The sequence below is a fragment of the Aphelocoma coerulescens genome, chromosome 4 (assembly GCF_041296385.1).
Source record: "Aphelocoma coerulescens isolate FSJ_1873_10779 chromosome 4, UR_Acoe_1.0, whole genome shotgun sequence".
Taxonomy (NCBI): Eukaryota; Metazoa; Chordata; class Aves; order Passeriformes; family Corvidae; genus Aphelocoma; species Aphelocoma coerulescens.
Window position 1 is genome coordinate 68,023,764 of NC_091017.1, and position 20,724 is coordinate 68,044,487.

Genomic DNA, 20,724 nt, shown 5'->3' on the forward strand with positions numbered 1-20,724 from the left:
AGGAATCTCATCCACAGATACACTCTCCTCTGGGAAATGGTTTCTTTCTCTTTGCTTTGTAAGTCCTGTAGTAACCTATTAATTTTTTTTTTTTTTCTTTCTTTTAAGACAAACCTTTATTTTTATAAATAATCAAATTCCAAAAACGTCGTCTGGTAGATTGTGACTTTTTTGAGAATAGGAGGGAATAATACTACTTATGAATTATGTATTGTTTCCGCTTTTGCTTATATCAATATACATCCAGGAATATGTGTTGCAAATTTATGAGGTTTGGCTAACCCTGAGTGAGACTGGTATTATACCCCGGTTCTGTAAAACACTGCATTATTTCCAAAGTACCATGTAATAACACACGGTCTGGAATTCTGTTCTCTCACAAGTTCCAGCATACAAGGAGTACAGGATAAATGTATCATTGGCATATTAATTATCTGTATAATTGAAGTGAATGCCTACAGTTGCTGTTTGCTGGAGATTTCATCTGGTGGGCAGGAACAGAGCAGTGCCAGTTAAATAATAGCTTGCTCCAAACTGTTGGAGACGTGTTCACCCCACATTAAAGAAAGCCTCCAGCTGAGCAGGGAACCAGCCTGTTCCACCTCTCTGGGGTTGCCATGGGCACATGGCTCTAAGAGTCACTAATATGGACTGACAGCAAGTGAAAGAAATCTGTAAAATATCTAAACATAAACCATAGCATTCAGCTTGATACAGTGGTTGTGGACTAGTGCTTTGCATTATTTGACCAGTGAATTTGTCACGTGTTGAGCAGATGGAAAGCATTTCTTGCTGACCCTTTTCATAGGGTGAAGATGTTTTGTGGATGAAATTTGCTTGTGTATTTTCTTGGCTGTTGGTGATGTAGATGAATAATTTACTGAGCACGGAGCTGGGTTGTGAAGGGGAAAAAGTGATACTTCAAGAAATGAGAAGTGATAGCCATGGAAGTTGCATTGCTGATCTTGTAAGGAAGATCAGAGCTCATTTTTTTCCTGATTTTTTAATATAGATAATCAAAGTTAATCACCATTGTTTAACACTTAGGATTAAAAAAATAATTGTGTCTGTAGAGCTGCCTGCTAAATTTAAACTAGCAATCAGATTGGTTTTTCCTAATCAGAAAGTCATAAAGATTGCTTAGGGGATGTCATGTGGTGGTGGTATTTATGTGACAATTCCAACTCCACTGCTTATGTGAAATAGGCAGTCTTTCACAGTCATCAGGTTTGCAGAAAACTTCAAGTGCTGAAATCACTCTTCCCAGAAAGAGAAATGAAAAAGCCAGGCTAAAAAGCAAAACTATTAAGAGTTAAAAATGAGGTGAAGTGCTGTTCAGATTTTCATAAGCCTCACTTTTGTATTTTCCAAAATAATGCTGCTCATGATCTGTTTCTATTTGTTACATCAGTTTACATATTTATATCTATTTATGTTCATTTTCTTTTAGGTGATCCTGATCCTTACCAAGTATTATCATACTGACATGGGGAAGGTTCTGGAGAGCTCTTTGTGGAGGTAAGTTCTCCGCTTTTTCTGTAACCTTCCCCCCTGCTGTTCTTGGAATAGATCCATCACTTCCCTTTCCAGACTGCTGCTGAGTTGAGTTGGTAGCTGATGCTATTGTACTAAGATTATCCAGATTGTCATCAGCTTTTACTCCCTCTTTCTTGAATGCAGTTCCTGTAGTTGAATTAGAGTTTGTAAGGAGTTTTAACAGTAGAGACAAAGAATGATAGAGAATGTAAGGTACTTCCTTGATGCCACTTTGCAAGTTGCCATGCTTTTCCTTTTCCTAGAAATTTTGCATCAAATTTACTTTAAAAGTTTGAAAGTCTTACTGTGTTGGGATGTGTCTTTTGGGATTTCTTGCTGCTTGAGTAGTGTACTGAGGTTAGTAAATAATCCTGCTCTGAAAGTAGTTATGATTGTCTGGATGAAATATACCAGCAGTGTAGGTTATATTGTGTTTTACGACATCTGGGAATAAACAGTAATCCAAATAAATTTCTAAACTGATTCTTATTCTCATAATATTTGTGAATTAAGATACCAATATGCTTGTTGCCTGTGTGTGCAAAGATTGCATACTCAGGTGTACATCAGCACAAAAGCAGGGCTAAGGTAAGTCTATGTTATACTAGTCACACTGGTTATTTTTTCAGGTCTTGCTTGTGTTTTGCTAAGGGGACTTGTTGTGCTCTAATACTTTTTTGTGTGTGTGTGTGTGTCTCTGTATAAATTTTCCACAACAAATTCTTTCTAGACCCATCATGTACATTTGAAAAGTGAAAGTATGTCACTGTTATCGATAAATATGATACTGTGCCAGTATTTGCTCTGCTAGTTTTGCTGGTTATCTCTAGCAGTAGAAATAAATGACAGGAGATTTAAGCAGTCATATGTCAAAGTCAAATGTAGCTCATAAGCTTCAGGTCTAGAAACAAAGAGTTTATCTAAAACTTTGTGGCTTAGGTAGTTGTAAACTTCATGCTGTCCCAAGAGCATGTATGGAGACTCGACCTTCAGCTGTGTGTGCAAGGACCTTTGCAGAGACAATCCAAGAAAAGGACTGGGTAAGGAAATAGGGAGTGGGAAAAGTCTGTGTCCAGGACATGCTGCAAAACAGCCTTGTTACTTATTTTGAAAGAGGTGGCATTGCTTTAACCTTGTGGGGTTTCTCAGTGACAATGCTTCTGCAATACCTTGTTGTCATACCAGTGTCTGAATAGTGATCAGTCTGCCCGGGGGCAGTGGTCCATGCAGAATAAGGGTATTTTCGGGTAAAAATCAAACTTCTAGTCTTAAAAAGGAGGTATTCAGGAAAGAGAGTAAGATCAAATGGAGACTGCTTAGCATTGACTCAAGACTGGCCTTTTTAGGGCTATGGTATTTCATTTGTAACTATGCTCTCAACTTACAAGATACAAAATTATTTGCACATTTGTTTCTGTTTTAATTTTTGTCCAACATCTTGTGCAAATAAGACAGCCAAATGACAGTTTGGATACTCCCAACTGCGTAAGCACACACTGCTTGCCTATTATTTGCCAGTGGCCCCTACAACATGTGCAATGCATTTCAAGTTTTGCAATCCATACTTCAGGGTATCTATCATAGTCTTTTAAACATTTTCAGTTGGACTCTTCAAAATAAACTCTTTGCTCTTTTAAAATAAACATAAACCAGGCTTCAGATAATGTTTCTTTCTTTTGAGAACATAAACACTTAAAACAAGGTCATTCAGACCTTGCTGACAGCTGGTGTAAAGAACCGGTGTGAACTGCATTCAAATAAAATTGATACTAACGTGCATCATCTGGAAATCGTGCCTTTTACTTACAAGTAACAGATGTACCAGATGCTTTGGTACTGGCACAGGTCATGGTACTGCCGCAAGGGCTGGGCATAGATGTCCTCAGGTCTCTCAGTGGTGTCAGGCTTTGGGGATGTGCCAGGTGCCCATGGCTCCATGGGACACTTCAGTGGGGCACAGATTGGGCCTTGGGGAACTCTCCTTGGGTATATCCTGCAATTTCACAGGGCACAGCCCAGCCAGGGTCTGGACATCAGGATGCCTTGGGCTGCCCACTTTGTCAAAAGAGCCCCTGGGAGCTCACTTCTTGATGTGATGATACCCAGAAGCTCCTGGCTGGGGGTGGGGATGAAGGCTGGGGCTTGTTGACCAGACAGGATGGATGGGTTCTGAGTCACCTGGTCCAGTGGAAGGTTCCCTGCCCATGGCAGTGGGGTTGGAACTAGACGGTCCCTTCCAACCCACCCCAACCCATTCTATGATTCTATGGTTTCCAAACCCAGGATGGAAAAGCTGAAAGGAAGAGAGTGAATAAGATTAGCCCTTGGGCCAGGGGCTGCTACCTAGCTGATCCATGCTTGGATATGTTCTGGGCTCACCTCCTTCCTTCACCTCTGCCCACTGTGATGTACAAGAGAGGTATACAGCTGTCAGCCTGGAAGAGTTACAAAGTGCTTGGATCTGGAAAAGTGCAAATCAGACCAACTACTACAAAAGTATAGAATAGTGTCCTCTCTGTTGAGATGTAGCTCACTATTTGTACTGAACAAAGCTGCCTTTGTGGTCAGGGGACTTCTGTGTTTTTCCCTGGGTAGAATGGTTGGGGCTTCACCAGTTTTCACCCACGTTTGCTGATGGAACTGGGGTGTTGTATTCACATTGGCAGCCTGCCCCGAATGCATATACATTTTTGAACTTTTTTGTTTGATTCTCTTTTGCATTCTTCTCATTTGTATCATACAAATATGCAGTAAAACAGGTGTGAAAAAGATACAAGATTTTTTTTGTCAGTAGAGAAATGCCATTCATTTGTTTCTGTGCCCTAGTGGAAATAGACACTCTCCAGTTATTTCCTGAATTGGTCCAATGTTTTTGTTCCTATCTTGCCTGGCTAGATAATACCAGACATGATATTTTCTAAGTCGCTAAGTGACTTAGTCATTAAGTGAAAGTAAGCTAGTTTTATAAACAGATCAATTCTGACCAGGGTAGCTTTTTAATGTTAATATCGCAATTTCTCTTTCTGGTCAGTAAATATTAACCTACCTTGGTGTTTATCAGTTATTTTGTTCCTTGAAACTGTGTCTTTCATCTTCTAAAACTTACTTCCACCTCATCTCTTTCCTTTTCTCCCATCACTCAGAAGAACTTTTTTCTCCTTGTTTAGTGGAACAAAGAATGAGAAAGGATGGTCTAGTGATACTTGTTTGTTCCTAGTTACCTGGAGCTGCAGTCAGACTTTTAAGAGTAATGCAAATGGTGGTGAAAAACACCAGTCAGAGGTACATGCCTGGGCGGGGGGCGAAGATGATTTGTGGGTGGGTCTTAGTGACACATTTTTGTGCCTTTGCAGAGCATTGTCAGTTTGTGTAGGTAACTTATGTCTGCCCACGCAAGTCAGGTTACAGGCTTGGGAGGCCTAAATTTGAATTACCTTGCAATTTTTCATTGTTGAATAAATAGGGAAAATAGTGCTGTGTAACAGAAGTTGTAACAAGTTTTTTACTAGTAACAGCCATGTCTGGTTACACTGAAGAGGTGAAGACAAAATCTTGTTAAAAAATACAAGTTAAATTAAAAAATACCAGACTGGCTTTTTTAGTCAGCTAACTTTCCTAAGTTGCTTATTAAGTAGTTGTCAAGGTGTAAATTGTTTAATTATTTGACTCAAAATAAGGTAGGGAAATAAATAGAGATGACGTTGGTTGACTCTTGAATATAACTAACATAACTTTTGGAGAAGGAACAGAAGATTGTTTTCAGGTCTACTTTTAGAGTTTCTAAACTGTGGTACATATTGGGAATACAGGTTGGTTGTCATGTAAGAGCTCATTAGCATAATGAAAAAACTGAGAATTCAAGTACTAAAGTTATTATCACAAGTTGTGCATACATAGAAGTTACTTTACATACTACAGCTGTTCCTGTCAGAGCTCACACACATATTTATCCAGCACATTTACAGTAGGAAGGAGCTCCATCCAACTGACCATTTAGGTTGAGTATGTTTTCATACACTTTTTGGACCCATTTGTGCACAAATATATAGGTGCACATATTTTATAACCTCAGGTACCTGCTTGCATATGTTGAATGCCTGCAACCTTAGATGTAAGTATTTGAATTTTATAATCAAATAGTTTAACTTTGAATTAGCGATCACTAAGAAATTATTCTAACTTATCTGAGTTAATTATTCCTAATAATGTCTATTGGAAATATAGATTATTATTATTCCATTTTATACATGGGACAACTGAGATGGTGCTATTACTGAAGGCTATGCAGTGGTGACTCAGGACTGTATGGCCATGGAATTACCTTCCAACCCTGTGCTTAGACTGGCTCAGAGTCCTGTTACTGGTAGGCATGCAGCCTTCCCTTTCTTAGCTTGATCTAAGCAATGAATAATAGATGTTGCTGCTGATTGCTAATAAAGTTTTGATTGCAAATTATCAAGCTGTAATGATACAGTAGTGCTAAAGTGGCTTGCTGTGTAATTGCCATTGTTCCCAATGGCATCACCATGTTGTTATTGCCTCACCACAGCAAAACAAACGGCATTACTTGATGTTAACTGCACTGTTGGATCCTCTTAGCATTGCCTGCTGAATGCTAGGTAGGCCTAAGTTCAGAGATGTTGGGTTGTTTTGCCCCACGTTATCAGTAAAGAAATGCTAAATGAAGAAACAGACTTCCCCACCTCCTTAAATATTTTTGGATATCCCAGCTGAACTTTCTGGGACTCCTTACTCTAGATGCAGCCGGAGGGGGGAGCAAAGTTGGAGCGCTGTCGGAGGAGGTTGTAAGGCCAGATCAGTGGCTGGGCAGGTGGACGTGAGAGCAGTTGGGAGAGCCTCACAGACAGCATCATGCCTGCCAAATCTCAAGGAGTCAGGAATATCCTGTCTTTGGTGGTCCAGCTCTTTCTATCTGCACCCACAACAAGCCACCTGTTCAAGGACAAGACTCACTTGTGCAAGCCCACTGGCCATCAGGAGCGATCAGGGCACAGCGACTGCAGGGGGCTTTGGGCATTTACAGAGTGCAGACCTACACTAAGGCTAAAATCCAGACTACAAAGAGCTGGAGATTCTTTTAAGATGGATACAGTGGACAACATATGACTCAGGAAAGTAAAATTTCCAGGTGGCTCACAGAATGTGTGAAAATGAATATGGACATTTGTTTTAAAAATCTTTGGACTTTTAGTTGAAACTCATTTCACCTGTTTCCTGAAATTAATTTAAAGAGGAAAACAAAAACCCTCAATGTACAGTTCAGTGCCCCAGTGAAATTTTTCATATGAAGTACCGCTTAATAAATGAGCAACTGTATTCTGCAACAATGTGCACTTCCAGATGGCCTTACATTGTGGCTCTGCTTTGAAAAGTGACTTTGTAGAAATGGCCCCAAGGGATGGACTTATTGAGCCTATGATTTTCATATCAAATTTTCTCTTTCCAAGTTAGAAAAGAAAAAGAAATGGCTTTCTAATTATTAGCCCAGTGAACTCAGCTTGGGATCTAATGTCTAGCTGTGCTTTCTCTAGCTAATGCATCATCCTGAGTAATGCAAGTTCTGCAATCAAAACAGGCTGTCCTCAATTATGATGTGCAGCTCTTTTGTGCTCCTATAATATCCTTATTTACACCAGTTCCACTGAGCAAAGGTTTTGGGCTGTAGTGTTGAAAAAGCAGTCCCACAATTAGAATTTTATTTCTGTTACTGGACAACAGATTTTTTATGCTCTCTTTGATCATATTTCCATATTCTAATAGTATTGCAAAGACTTTCATTGTCTTGCTAAAACTCAAAAGTGCACCATTATGAGTTGAATTGTGCAGGAAAGTCTTTTTTTTAAATTTATTTTGGACATTTAAAATGAGCTGTAAAACAGTAGTTAAAATGTGGATGTAGTGGGTTGCAGCATGTCAGCAATGTTTTATTATGGATTTCAGGTAGAAAAAATATGTAGAAGATAAAGGAAAGTAAATAAACATATCTTGTCAAACCTTGGAATGTGCGAGGTATTGAAGAGGTGGTTATTGATATTTTTAATGGGTAGTGGAATTGATTCAGGAGCACAGAGGGTGCTGATGTTGCAGCGTGTGCTCTAATGGACACACGACCTACCATCGACTTTCTGAGACCAAGGCCCAGCACACTGGCTTGGCAGTAACCTTGCTCTTACCTTGCTGTTGCACTCATCCTGCCACATGTTTTGGCTGTAGCTTTTGGCTTTTAAACAGAGGAATGAAATTTGGCCATGGATACCTGGGACTATTCTCTGAGTTGTGACCTGTAGACTCCTCTGAAAGAGATGTCTTTTAAAAGGCTCTCCAGTGCATGGGATTTAGCTTAAGCAGGTACTTTTATGTCTGTGTTGCCATAATAACATTTAAAGATTATTTGGATGTCTTAGTATGTATGAAGGTCTGAACTGAAAAAAAAAAAAAAAAATCCTGCAAGCAAGTAAAAGCTACCAAAAAAGTCTATCCAAATTTCTTTACTGAATATCTGTTGGTCATAGATGAGAGTGCTGTGTCATAACTTCTTTTCCATGTCTTCAACAACTTGGAATAGTGATGATGATTTTGAATGTTAACATGTTTCTACACTAGCTTATGATCACATAAAGAATATATGACATGAGGATTAAGATCCAGTTAGAAAGCTGTGATTTATGTAGTTAGGAAAGGGCTCTTGCTGTACATTTGTGTTTATTAAAGCTGATTGCAGCATGGCTGCTGAACATGTTAAATACATCTTGGAGCTTGGGAATTTTGCTGCTTTACAGGTTATTTTTTTTTCCCCTTAATCCTCCTTCTGGAAAATGAATTAAGTCATTGCAAGATATAACTCATAATGAGTGAGCCAATTTATTGAGAAAGAATAACCATTTATTTTAAATGGCTTAAGGATCCTTTCCTATTGTTTGAGTAACTTGAGCCTAAGTAATAGAAATTCTGATTGCTGTAACTAGTGCTGCAGACTTAGTGGGAATTATACCACAGGTTCTTGTCTTTTAAGTAGACTCTGTTTGGCCTGGACTGATGGTAACAGAATTGATCTTTCCTTCCCAACACCCATGCAGGCTGGTAGCAGTAGGATGTTTAGGAAAGTTGCTTCACTGGTGTTTCCTCAGGTTTGTCATGGTATCTTATTGAATAAGCCTCCCTACAAGAAATGATCCTCTTTCTTGCCATCCTCAGCAGTCAAGTTTAAGGTGAGAAACAGGAAATGCTGTCTTTCTATGCATTAGTCATCCATGGGGCTTGTGATTTGCTTTTCCCCTCCATACCCTGCATAAAAGAGGGAAATTTTGCCTATGAACCACTTCTGTGTGAGCAAACTGAGAACTGCAATGTTGGAGCTTTTATTGTAGCATGATTCCTCTGTACTAAATTCATATGAAAACAGTTGAGCCATCAGTTTTTTTTGGTAATTGGAGGTACTTTGCTGCATTGTTATCCATTAACTCCCACTGTCAGCAGGCTGGCACAGCAGGGAGGTGCAGGGCCCAGAACCTGGGGCAGATGGACTGACACCATATATATATATATATAACAATGTTTCCTTTGCCACTCTGTGAAATGAAATAAATAAGCAACCATAATCAAAGCAGCTAGTTTCATTGCTCATCACATTTTCATGATGATGAATGAGGTATAAAAACTGGGATAGGATATTTAGTGATGCTGCTGGTTCCACCTTCAGCATACTATGTGGCCTTTTTTGAGAACCTGCCATTACTGTGCTTTCCTCACTTGGTCTTTGACCTGTTAGTTTCTTTGGAATTTGGAGAACTGGTTGTGGGATCCCCCATCAGTGCTGGGGCTGTAATACTGCATTAATACAAATAATAGGAGGGAGCTGTAATGTTTATGGATGTTTAATGTTTGTGTCCCTAAAGTATTTCTCAGGCTTGAGCCTGAGAAGGACAGGAGTCCGTCAGAGAGCACTGACACACCATAAGACTCACCTGAAAACACCCATATTTTTCCTACAAGGCAGCTGATGGCGCAGTGCATTTTTGTAGCTGATGTTTTAAAAATGCCATTTTGCAACCCCCTGTTGCATCTCTTAGAGTTGAGCACCTTGTGCACTGATGTGGTGTGTGGAACGTGAGCAGCTTCACTTGCTTCTGCAGTACGTGCAGTCTGCTCCAGAGCATCCACTGTGAACTGATTGCAAATTAATTTGGTTGTTGGGACTGAATGAATGAACAGCTGCATGGTTAATTATGCAGAATGGTATAGAAAAATGTAGTGTTAATGTTTTATACCCTCATTATCCCTGCAGTATGGAATATATTTTTCAGTGTGAAGATAACAAAGGCAATATTTCCCACATAACTTATTTATTAAGATCGTCGTATTGTTAGGCTGCTTTCTCTGCTTTAATTTGGTAAGAATTGGGACAGTTAAAAACTCCATACAGGCCAGTTTTTAAAATGTAAATAGTCTTATATGCTGAAGAATTTAGGGGTGTGGGCAGCTGACAAAAAATGAAATGCATTTTACAGTAAGATTTAAATGTCTTGGGGTTTTTTTTTTGCCTTCTGAAATACAGAATGTTAGTTGAGGGCTTTTCCTCCCTCTCCCTGCAGCCTCTCATTGAAAAGATGACTGATAATATGTCAGTCAACTGAGTCTCTGTTTCAGCTAATTTTTTAAAAATTATTTTGGGGGGGTTAATGTTGAGTTGTTAATAATGAGTAAAGTTGAGTTTGTCCCTTCCTGCTTCTGCTCTACCTGTTTCTCCTTTGGTGTATTTTCCTTCTATTGCACATAGTACAGGGTTATTTTGTTTCAACAAATACCTATTCTTAATCTAACTTTCAAAAAGGATATTTTACTTTCTCACTGATTTTCTCTCCTAGTGGCCTTTTTTTGCTAGCTGTTACCCTCCCTCTTTCATAGGACAGGTTTGTCTCCTCCGGGCCTGACTGCTTCAGTCCAGACTGGAAAAGCTGCTTTTCAGATGAGGTGTTAAGTGTCTAAGTTTTTGTATTTTGGCTTAACATATCAGCTCCAAACCTGATTTTTGAAGCTGTTCCAGAGCTGATGTCCTTCTGATGGCAGACCTTTCTCCTCATAGTTGCTTTGACAGACTGTAGATATTTTAATGACCTGTGAATTTTATCCCAACTTTCTATCATAGGATCTGAAATTGTCATTTTGAACAAGAGTGGGGCAATACTTGTTATCACGTATTTGTTGAAAAGCATCTGTGTCAGTTAATTTGATTTTTTTTTTTAAATCTAGTATGTACTTTCTTTACCAAATGGATATAATTCTTCTTGAAGAGTGTGCATGCAGTTCAAATTACACCCCTTGATAAAAAGACATCCCAGTATCAGTGAAATACAACCACGCCTGGGCAAAAGCCAGGGAAACAAGTAAAGAGACACGTGGTAAAATGTGCTTTCTTAATATCAAAATCTTAACAATTGAGTTCAAAAGCATCTACATCATTCCACCTTTTGATAGCCTGGCTTTCAAGATTTCCTTTCTGGCAGGAAGGGGATGTATGGTTCTGCTTTCTGTATGATTTAGAATAGTTTTCTGTAATGCTGATCCTTCCTTAGGATTGTTGGCTGTTCTGAAGACTTCAACGTAAAATTATTTAAAATTTTACTCTCCTCCAAGAATTTGGAAACTTATCATTGTTTTATCTTAATTCTTACCATATGCTGTACAGTCCTTAATTTGGCAATGTCTCTTTGGGATAGAATGTAAAAATCAAGTTGTGCTGTTCTGAAGTACACTGACTACAGTCTGAGATTTCTCTCCCTTTACCATACCCCTATGCAGTTTCTATGCTAAATACTGGTCTCTCAGGTTGCAGTAACTTTTAAATTGCTTTTTCTTCAGCCTGACATGTAAAATTAGAAAAATAATAGTATTTTACTTTTTTATCCTCATTTAAAAATATTTGGAAGCAAAATATACATGTGATGGAGTTTTGTACGTATGATGATTTCAGGTGCATAATACTTAAGCTTTTGATGCTGTTTTGGTGCAGTTTTCAGCATAGTTCAGAGTGCTCAGTATTAATGGGTAGGATGCTCCAGTAAAAGATGAAGCCTCTGCACTGTGAATGTACAGCACATTCTGGCAAAGTGTGGAAGCCTAGAGTGAAAACTCCCATGCCTCAGCTTTCCATGTGGCCTCAGGTGAATATATGAATCTGTCAGTATTCCAGAGTGAAAAGCATCTAAGAATCACCTTTAAATAAAATTAAAAAAGGAAAGAAAGTTAATTACTTAAAGACCAGAAAAATATGTTACAAATATGCTTCATAAAACACCGTGACCTATCCCAGCATTACCTTAACAGGTCACAGTTAGAGGAAATCTCTTAACGTACCCTGGTATGTGAAAAGCAGGGTTGGAGTTCCAAGATCTTCAAAGTGATAATAGGACTTAGCTTCTAAAAAGACCTGTAAACATTTCTAAAGTACATCAGTAAGTAAATATGAGTGAATAATTCAGTATCGAATTCTATTTGATTTCCATGCTAACTGGAAACATGCTAACTTGGTACATCCAAATGCTTGAATTCTTACAAATTTTTTTTTTTTTATTTCTGGTTGGGAATAGATACACAATGCTATTATTATAATAAACATTATTATTTATTTTTTCTTTAGCATGTTTTTTAGGGCTGGAAATAGGACAAGTTCTCTGACACCCAGTTGGTCACTTATGTCACTGCTTTACTGGCAGTTTTCTACTATATTGCATCCATGCAGAGAATGATTTTGGTTGCATGTGAGCACAATGGACATCAAGTACAACCCGTGCTCAAAGCAGGAGTTGCTGCAGAGGTTAATCAGGTCACTCATGGCCTCATCCTGCCTAGTTCTGAAAAACTTCCAGGTCGGAGATCTCACAGATTTGCTGGCAATGCTTTCCAGCTGTCGTTGCGAGGGGTTAGATCAGCTGGCATCTTGCAGCTTGTGCTTGCCATCTATTGCCTTTTCACTGCCTACCCTGACCCTGTCTTATTTAAAACTTATCTTTAGATGCTGAAAGAGTGAAATGAGATTTTCCAGTAGCCTCATTTCCTAGAATGACCTAAATCAGCTCCCCCAGCCATTCCTTGTACATCGTGTGCTCCGGTTCCCAGCATCTTAGTGACCCTCCACTGGACTGGCTTCACATTGCTGATCTCTTTCCTCTGTGAAGTGACACAGATTTTTTTTTTTTTTTTTTATATTTGACTTGTAGAACTGGGGTTATCTGTTTTCTGGAGGTTCCTCTCTGCTGCTCTCCCAGTATAAAATAGACTGTTATATGCTGAATTGTTTAGAATAGTTACATTATTTATCTGAATGCAAAAATAAGTGTGAAATACTGAAATCATTAACATGGGAAATTCAGTTCTTTAGAAATTGCTTAGACACCCAAGTCACTTCATTACCTGTACAGAAAGATAACATTGGTCTTGTTTTCACTGAACTGCTCAGTGTAAGAACAGTGGGGATGCCAGCATTAACTTTTTGTCCTCACTTTTGTTATGCAGTATGAATTCTTGATAGGTTTTGATTTAGTTGCTGGTACATTATTTATGACATCTCTTGGCTGTAGCTGCTGTAATCCACAAACCAAAGCCAAGCCTATTATTTCTAGTAATAGAATTGTATTTTGTTGTAGAGCAACTCCCAGGTAATTAGGCAGGATGTGTTGTAATTGGTTGTAACATAGGCTCTTCTAAATAAGGCATTAGTCAGACTGAATGGCAGATGAAAGTATAGTTTTTTTCTTTTGAAGATTTGTCTACCACAGGTAAACATTAGTGTGACCACAAACATTAGGAAGATTAATTTTGCTAGGAAAGAAAGGAGAATTTTTGTTTTAATGATCCTTCACTTAGAAGAGTGCTCTTTTAAGTGAGAATACTGAAGTGTGCAAAGCAGAGTTTTTTGAGGGCAAGAATTCGCATACTAATCCTGGGAGTGGGTACAGCTAAAGTCTTATTCAAAGAGTGGACTTCATACAGCAGGTTTTTTTACTACTGAATTTGGGTTTTGGACAATTTTGAATCATCTTTAGCTTGACCTATACTTTTGTATATGTATACTATTAATTGACAGGGTTTTGAGGGTCAGTGTAGACACCTGAAATCTCCAGAGTAGAATCTGCTGATTGCTTTAAAAAGTGATTATAAACTGAGAAAGAATTAAGAGGTGCAGTTTGGTGGATTTCTTGTCTCTTGGCATCTTCCCATCAAAGCTGGATTCTTTTGTGGATTATGTGATGAATACAAGTTAATTGGAAATAATTCAAAGGAAATGGAGTGAAATTCAATATTAACTTTAAAGTCCAAGTATACAGTAGCCACCTCAGAACCTTTGAGAAGCTGATGGATTTGCTTCAAATCATGCAGCAAAACAGTGAAACAGTCTTTGTCATGAAAAAAATTCAGAACAGGGGATGGGAAACAAAGGGGGGTCAGGTTGCACTTGTTCTGTAGAAAGTTGTTCCCTTGAACATGTTGTTTTGCCATAGTGTTTTGTTAGGAGAGAAATAAAAGGGCAAAGGGTCAAAACTTTTATGTGTTACGATGTTGCTATGACCCAGCCCACTGCGGGGCTGGGGCAGCGAGATGCCAGTCAGTCCCAGCCCATCCCCTGGATGGAGTTTCCCGAGGAGGCAGACTCAGAGGGTGGGTCGATGGGCGGCTCAGAAGCCTAAGCTGCACCCCCTGGGCAGTGCCCGGGTCCAAGCCGCCTCCCCCGGTTCGGGAAAATTCCCGGTTCCTCGATTGTTCATGGGTTTTCTGTTATAACTCCCGCCTCCCAGTTTCCCCCGTTGGTTCTTGTTGAATTGTATCCTCCCCCTGGCTTGTAACTCATTGGTTGTTTTCCCCTTTCACCGTGGTTTTCAAACCCCCTATAAAACTGAGGACAAGTCTCGGGGGAGGAGCCCATTGCATTCCATCCCTTCCGAGCTTGTTCGGGTTGCGAAACTTCTAACAATAAACCTGTCAGGAGTCAGACCAGAACAGCCTCTCTCTTCCTGTGTCTCCGAGCTAACATGAGCCATCCCATCGGCTCCTGCCGTGTTCCCTCTGCCAAGAAGCCAGCCAGCCAGCCCAGCCAGCAGCTCTTTTCCTGATGCCGAAGTTGCTTCTGTGACGTGCAGAAGTAACACAGCTGGACTCTCTCTGACCTGGGGCACGCCAGAGCTCGTGCCTCGAGCACAAGAACTGTGTTATTATGATTCTGTCTTTTTTTCAATCTGTATGTTTCATTTGGCTGGCTAATGGGAAATGGTGTTTATGGAAAGGTTCTAGTCTGTTCTCTTGCGGGTAGTGAAGCAAAGTGAATTACTGTGTAACGCATTACAAAGAAAATGTTGGGATGACACTGAGGCAGAGTCTAGACCACACAAGGTTTGTTCCAGTTTTTATTTTGGAACTCTACAGAGTGTTACATATTCACAGTTTAATTTTCCTTTGCTCCCTCTCTGTAAAATTCCCATGAGAAATAGCAGCTGTTGGTGCTGCTGTGCACAGAGTGAGCAGGATTTCCCCTTCAGCAAGTCACAGGTTGATTACCAGGAAACAGCCACTCCAGAAGAAGTGAACTTTGTGGTCTTACCCTTGGGGCCAAGCTAACCTGCGTGGCCCTGCATCTTCTCTCCTGGGAAACAAACTGTATTTTAGGGCACAAATGCATGGGGGACATGAGAATAAAGTGCCTGAATTGGCCTAAAGCACTCCAGCACCTTTGGAAGCACTGGGGCTCTAATGATTTGTATGGGTTACAAGTCAGGTCCTAAAATTAACGATAGATTTCAACTAAAGTTTGTACCAATTGTGGATTCTTTAGACTGAACGTTTATGCAGCACACTTCTTATGTTATTTCTTATGAAAATATAAGGATCACCTGTTCCCATTCCTTTTCCCCTCTGCTTGTTGGCCTCTGAGGAGGCATTTGTTAGATCACTGGAGTATGTGTTCCACAGATGAAGTCCTGCAGCAGAAAAGGGGTTAAACTCAAGCCTAACAGAAGGAATTTTCTCATCTTGACTGTTTGTTCAGCAATTTTGGTCTTTTGCATCGTAAAGAATTTTCAACTAGGCAGAAATTGGGTGATTTTCCTTGGGGTGGGAGGAAGGCAATATTGAATATGTATAGGTTAGATTAATCTGAGTAAAAACTGTAGACTTTAAAGGCCTTGGGCTTCCTCTATGCATCTGACAATGATTGTGTTTGTTTGGACATTAAAATGGAGAGAAATAGTGTGTTAGAACTGAGTCTGCCGATCCACTTATTCTCATCTCCCTTATCTGTTCTTTGCTCTGTCACATGCAAAGATCTTTGTGGAGCCTTATCCCTTATTACTCATTTTGTCACTTGGTGTAATGGGCAGAAGGTTTCAAGGAGGCACACTGGAGGCCAAGTGGCTTGAGTAGATTCTTGGCTCCTGGTTTCCTTTTGCATTTGATAGCAAATGGCAAGAGTCCCAGTGTTGAACTGAGTCCCTCTCCCCCATTAAGTTAACCAGGCTTAACTCAGTCCTACCTGGACAGCTGAATGGCAGTGAGACAGCTGGCTGCAGAAAGGCAATAATTTCTTTCACAGCTTGCTCACAACACCTGGCTTAGCTCCATATTGAAAACAAGCAAATGGATCAGTCCCACCTCTGCAGAAAGATGTGAATATCAAAATGTAAATGTAAGAAAACTGGTTGCCTCCAGCTGTGTGGGGCCACTGCTCAGAATTGGGTCAGTGGTAGGGTGCCCATGAGGTGTGGCTTCTGGTGCTCTCATTTTATTTTCGAATCAGCTTGTGCCTCACCCAGAGTATTGTAAGACTCACCAAAGCTGTTAGCGTGTGCATTCAATTGGTCACTGTTCAAATAAATAAATTAGCTAAATATTTCCATAAATGACAAGTACATCAGAGGCTCTTGTCCATACATTCAGATGCATGTAGAAAAGGGGGATAGAGTCATGGCAGCATTTAGAAGCTGGAGAAAATGGCCTGCTGTGAGAGATGCACAGCCTTCAAACATTCAGCTTATCAAAGGGAAGTAAAGGGCTGTTTAAATCTAGGGTTCAGTTTACAAAAGGGCTTGATGTTTGCTCTGCTCAACTCTGGGTGACCCTTGCTGTAGCCAGTAGGCTTCAGCAAAGCGATGGATGTGTCTATTCATTTGTTTTCTCTTTCTGATATTCCCCATCTTACCTGGTTTGACCAAAAATACCTTTCTGACTTCTTACTCCTTAGCCAGATTTCTCTGTAAATTATTTTTTGGTGAGTTTCTTTAAAAAAGAAAGGGAGGAAGTAAGTGCTCAGTTGGATGGGCATGTTCGTTCCCCAGTTGTTTTTCTACCGGTCAGGTAGAGGGAAGGTTGGTAAAATAGTAAAGCAAGTAAGAAAATAAGTACATGGAAGAAGTTATCACAGTTCTTTATAAAAAGCTTTAGGTTATAAATTTCATCCCACTTATAAATTAACAGAACATAGCACCAACTGTGCATTGGGAGAGTTGGTAATCTCCATCTGATTGCTTACAGCCAAGTTCTTAAAGTCGTTAGGAACCCCAAGAAAGTCAATGATGATTTATGTTCATGTAGGCAGCTGCAGCAGAAGGACCAGGAAACTGAAAGAAATGCAGCTGTGAAATATGCTCTTCTCTTGGGATGTGGATGATTCAGGCTGGAGCTTTGGCCGTCAGTACAATGTTCGGTTTTATCTTAAATGTTTAGTGTCATTAAGTTTTGAAACTGTGAAATATTGTTAGTCAATTCTTTTAAAGACTGTGTGAAGTCAGAAGGTACCCCTACCTTTGTGCAATGGGGAGTGAGGAAGGCATCCGGACTCATGCCTGGCTGTTCACTCAGAGCCTGATTAACTCAGGTGTCTTAGCAAAGTACAGTGTGTACAGACCAGGGCTTTGTGCCTTTGGGTGCCTATGCACTCTCAGGCTTTGGCATTTCCTTCTGAGAGCAGAGGCAAGGATATTACTCCTCTTTTTTTTGCTTCTCATCCACGTATTCTGTCACTTTGAATGGGAATGTTTTCCCCAGCGAGCATTAATTAAAAGGAAACAAGGTAGTTCAGATTGAAAGGTTATCAGCAAATGCTGCATGAATGAAATCGTTCAATGAGTGAATCTTTTGCATGTCTTCTGTGTCAGTTCTGCTTAGAGGAACAATTCTGAAAAAGAGACAGAATACCCAATGTCTTAGATTGGTGGCATTTAACAATTTGAAATACTCAAATTACCCATGTACTCATTAGGAAGAAGGGTCAGTACTCAGAGGGAGAATGGATGACTTACTAATTTATAGTGCTACTGAATCGTGTAAATGAGGGTTTTGTTTAGCTTTAAATGGGGATGTTATGCAATGATGTTAGACAGCTTGGGTGTGGGGCATTTCTCTCAGCGAAGATTGTATGGTTTTGGTAGATTTTAAGGGTCAATTTGCGTAGCATCCGTGCTGGGTAAGCAGTCTTATATAATGTGAAAAATCATTCAAGTTTTGTTCTGAATTGCTCTGTTAAATTTAGATGGATGGAATATTATTATAATTTAAAGTAAATGGGTTGGAAGGGGAAAAATACATCAAGATGAAATCTCAGTTGGAGAATATGGTTTTGAAAACCCCTACTATAAATACCTTGTACATGCAGAGGAAGCTATTTAGGAGATTATTGTCTTAGGAACTTCTTTTACATATTCCCTTCCTTGCCATTAATTTTTTTCCTCCTTTTTTTTCCTATCAGATGAGAAGTGGGGGAAAGTGACAATAAACTCATTGAGTATGGTAAGAGTCAGAATGATGTAGTGCAGAGCAATATTAAAGTTCTCAGCTGCCCATTCATCATTTTCTGCCCTGTATTCTTTGGTTTGGGATAAGAAGCCATTGGGTTCTTTTGAGTCAGTTCCAAGCACCTTCTCCTTTAGAAGGAAGATTAGGAGTAAAAATAGATTCTTCAAACAACATAACCTCCATTTATATCCTGTGGAAGTTATATTAAAAGGAGAATCTCTCTCTGGAAAGCTTTTGCAATGTGAGAATTGAATTTAACAGGCTAAGCTTTCCGTGATAATAATTGCACAGCTAAGGATGATGCAAATTTAATGGCTCTAATCAGATGAGGTGAAAGAAAGCAAATATTAGGTTTATGCTTTAATTTGTGATTTGCTCTACTGTTGATTCTTCCATGCAAGAAAAAAGTTGTGTGTGCTGTTCTTTTTTTTTTTCCTTTTTTTTCTTTATTTTTTCTCTTTTCTCTCTTTTCTCTTTTTTTTTTTTTTCTTTTAACCTTTGGAAAATATTAGTCACATTGAGTACTCTTCATGAACATAAATTTATTCCATCTTAAAATGATACATTTTACGTATTTTAAACAAAAACAGTTTACTGAAAATTATCATCCAGAAAATGGGAATGACCATAGGTCACAACAGAGTACTGAGCTGGGCAGTCCTTTGTCTCTGCCAGTTGCTCGTAGCAAATTGAACTGACAGAAAAGGACAGAAGTCTGTAGTGGAGTTTCACAGAATCACATAATGATTGAGAGTGGAGGGAACCTCTCAAGATGATCTAGTCCAAGGCCCTTGCTCAAAGCACTGTCAACCCAGGACCATGCTCAGCTGAGTTTTTAATAATTTCAAGGTTGGATAGTCTAAACCTCTCTGTGCAGCCTGTGCCTGTGTTTGAACCTCTTCACATTCAAAGGTCATTTTTAAGATATGTACATGGCATTTCCTGTGTTTCGCTACCCTTTAACTGTTGTCCCATCATTGGGCACCACAGAAAAAAGTCTGTCTCAGTTTCCTTAAACTCCCCCATCACATATTTTTGCACATGAATAAGGGGCCCCTAGTATTTTCTTCATCATGGATGAACACTCACAGCTCTCTGTGTCTCAGTCAGGGGTAAAGGTGAGGTAGAGATGCTCATAGCTCCCCTGTTCTTGCTTTTAGCCTTCCTTGAAGATGGGGGGACATTCCGTCTTGCATGAACACTCTCCCTACCTCCCTGGGAATTCTGAAAAATGTTCGGGCACATTTTTCAGATTTTTTCCCCCCACAACTATGGGTTATGAGGAAACATCTCCTCCACTTTATCTTGTAACCTTTAGATTTTGTGGACACTACAGTTTCTGATCCTTGAAGAGTAGTAGTTTCATTTCTTTGCTTGCCCTTGTTTGTCTTAGGTGTATTTCCTATGCTTTCCTTGTGTCCTTGTTTGAAGTAAATACAGCAGTGTTAAAGGTAAGGGCACAGTGAAGGGGCTAATACAGTGCTATAGTGGCATTTTCTGTTTTATTCTGTTACTATTCTAAAAATTTCTGAGTTTGTGTTTTTTGAATCACTGCTGAATGGCCCCCTGGTGTCTTCATGGTACCCTGTATAATATCACTCGAGTATCTTTATGGTTTGTTCAAAATCCTTAATTTTGTATGTAATGTCAGAGCTTCCCTTTTGACTTATGTACTGTGAATGTATTTTGCCATTTTAATGACCAGTCACTCAGCATCATGCAATTCATCCACAAACTTTCATATTTACTATCTTGATATTTACTTGTCTTCGTTTTACTCCTTTGAAAGACATACTGTTATCAGCATACTTTTGTCCCCATCTGCCCCATTTCTATAATTATGATGCATTAAATAGAACTGATGAAGAACCTTTTGGGACTCCTTTGAAGACTTTTCTCAATATCAAAAATTAATCAAACCTAATGTTTCCTGATTTTAGAATAATTATTCCTCTAAATAAAGGCCTGTCCTCCTATCCTCTAGCAATACAGCTTCTTGAGCACATTTTGTGGGGGATCTTTTTGAAAGACTTTTAGAAAGTAAAATTTAACCAAATAGTCTTCTCTATATGTTCATTGATTCTGTCAAAAAATGAGGACATTAATGAGTCATGTATCCTTTCCCATATTCGTGTGGACTCTTACTCAGTACCTTTTATTTCTCTGTGTGTCAAATTACAGAGCTGGAAAAATGTCTACTGTTTTGCCTACTGCTGACATCAAACTCTAGTGCCCTGAAGTGCCTCTCTGAATTGCTCTTGGAGACCTTTAAAAAACTAGAATCCATATTTGCAACGTTCATTTCTCTAATGCAAACATTATTTTAAATGAGAAGATACTGTCTGCAATTAATGGCTTAGTGATTTCATCCTTGAGTTCCTTGGGAACATT

The 20,724-nt window shown here is 39.3% G+C and overlaps 1 protein-coding gene across 8 annotated transcripts in view; it reads left to right on the plus strand.

The window, feature by feature from the left end:
- Window positions 1-20,724, plus strand: part of SORCS2 (sortilin related VPS10 domain containing receptor 2) — a 539,351-nt gene that overhangs the window by 173,433 nt on the left and 345,194 nt on the right. For all 8 annotated transcript variants that reach the window (XM_069014500.1, XM_069014502.1, XM_069014501.1 and 5 more), the window contains one exon: window positions 1,451-1,518. In XM_069014500.1, the coding sequence (XP_068870601.1) occupies window positions 1,451-1,518 (68 nt within the window). The remainder of the gene's footprint in view (window positions 1-1,450; window positions 1,519-20,724) is intronic.